We start from the raw sequence: 1922 nt of genomic DNA, 5'->3' as shown, positions 1-1922 counted from the left end.
ATATATATACATATAAATATATTTACGTAAAATATACCAGCACAAACATTTTTCTCACAAAACATTATATTCATTCAAAACATTAAACAGGAGAATCCGCACAAGAAACCTTAGATTTATGGTGTACCTATACCGCAGCTGTGCACAGAAAAACTATCGGTTCCTCCTATCCATGGGTACGTTCTGGAACTATTTCAAATGTAGGTTAACTAGATATATGTAATTGAAGGCTTAATATGCACTTTGTGAGAACTACTATATATATCACATTGGCGCTGAGCTCTGTACTATTTATTTCGCAGGTGGCATCGACGTTATGTCCAAGAGACTGAAGTATACCCAACCAGACGTTAAAAAAACTAAGTCAAGAGCAGGGGTGGTTCTACGGTTCTTTACTAAAGGCGTAGCTAATGCGCACATGCTGTATACAATTATGCAGCTACCCGAAGACTTATGAATTCAGGACTATTCATCCCGGGGTTTGGAAAAGAAGATGTATAGTAGGGGTGGTTCACTACGATAATTTATGTGGAAAGTATGTGCAAAATGGAGAACAGTGAACCATTTAAACTTACGTCCTACGGATAACAAACTTATGAATGCATGCATCAACAACAACAACGACAGTCAGCCTGGAACCCTTTCCAACTCTACAGCTCTAACTGCGAAACGCAAACACATATTTCCCAGACAGAGGAAGGAACAAAAGAGTTGGTACTTCAAAGATGACGCTGGTATCGCACTACGGACACAAGGTGTACATATTGCGGCACAAGCAAGAGATATGACTTTTGAAGAGTACAAGCAGTACACACCGTATCGTAGAAAGTATCGACGTCGAGTTGCTGCAAGTTTAGCTGAGGGAGCGAGACGTCCTGTACAGCGAAGGCCAATAATTGAATGTAAGGATAAGATGCGTTTCCATTACTGGCGTAAGGGTGGAACCAAGGGTTGGTACTGCCCTCGCTGCTAGGTGTGGTTGCACACAAATAAGTGTTTCCGTGAATGGCACTTTCTAAGCGCAAATTATACGTCCTCTGACAGGATGAGAGTGAAGAGTTTTGATTGGGTGGCAGGAAGCTATTTTGCCGGTGTTTGATCAAAATTGAAAATAAATAAAAAATAACATCTAGAATTCTATAGGTTCAATATTAAAATATTTAACTTCTGATAGATCTTATAGGTCTAGAATACCTCTCTTTGGAAATTTACATAATTCTCAAGCGGACAGTACGTTTTCTCTAAAGCGTGAAATCCTCGCCTAGAGATTTTACGGGGTTGAAACCCTAATTGTCTGTTATCAGCTTGTATATTGGCTGTATTCTACGGTTTATTTTATAGTATATATAGCGTCTATAATAATATACAACATACTCGAACGGTTTGAATTTCAAGGAGGGACTGGGATTGATCTCTCAAAGTATTAAAAGCTATATCTCTTTTCCTTCTGTCGTATATTAAATACAACGAAGAAATCCTTATTTGGAAGGATATACTGTAGGAAAAACAGTGCAATTTTTTAATATTCGCGAGAGAGACGGACTGGGGTCTCGGGAGTATAACATGTATACAATAGTTCAGACATACACACCAATATTGGGTAGTCAGTCACACACTCTCTGAATCAGCACGTCTATCGCAATGTCGCTAGAGCAATCACAAGGTATCCAGGCCCTCCTGGCAGCCGAAAAGGCGTCTACCGAGACTATCAATAAGGCACGCAAAAAGAAACAAATGCGCTTAAAACAAGCTCAGGAGGAGGCCGAGGCCGAGGTACAGCGATACAAACAAGAGCGAGAGCAACAATTTCAATCGTGGTCAGCCCAGGTAAGCTAAATAGTCAAACTGAATCAACTACGGTCGCTCTTTACCCGTGATACTTTTCTCTGCGCAATCACTAGAAGTGCTATCTCGCTCTCTCG

The 1922-nt window shown here is 40.3% G+C and overlaps 1 protein-coding gene across 1 annotated transcript; it reads left to right on the top strand.

The window, feature by feature from the left end:
* Nucleotides 1–1641: 1641 nt before the first annotated feature.
* Nucleotides 1642–1827, top strand: SARC_15024 (V-type ATPase, G subunit; the record flags this gene model as incomplete). The annotated part of the gene is made up of 1 exon (XM_014290845.1): nucleotides 1642–1827. A coding segment is annotated over one exon (186 nt), but the record flags the coding sequence as incomplete, so codon positions are not given.
* Between the last annotated feature and the right edge of the window lie 95 nt (nucleotides 1828–1922).

The sequence above is a fragment of the Sphaeroforma arctica genome, assembly GCF_001186125.1.
Source record: "Sphaeroforma arctica JP610 unplaced genomic scaffold supercont1.5485, whole genome shotgun sequence".
NCBI lineage: Eukaryota > Ichthyosporea > Ichthyophonida > Sphaeroforma > Sphaeroforma arctica.
The sequence above is the reverse complement of the archived record's forward strand: the minus strand, read 5'-3'. Positions and strand labels throughout refer to the sequence as shown.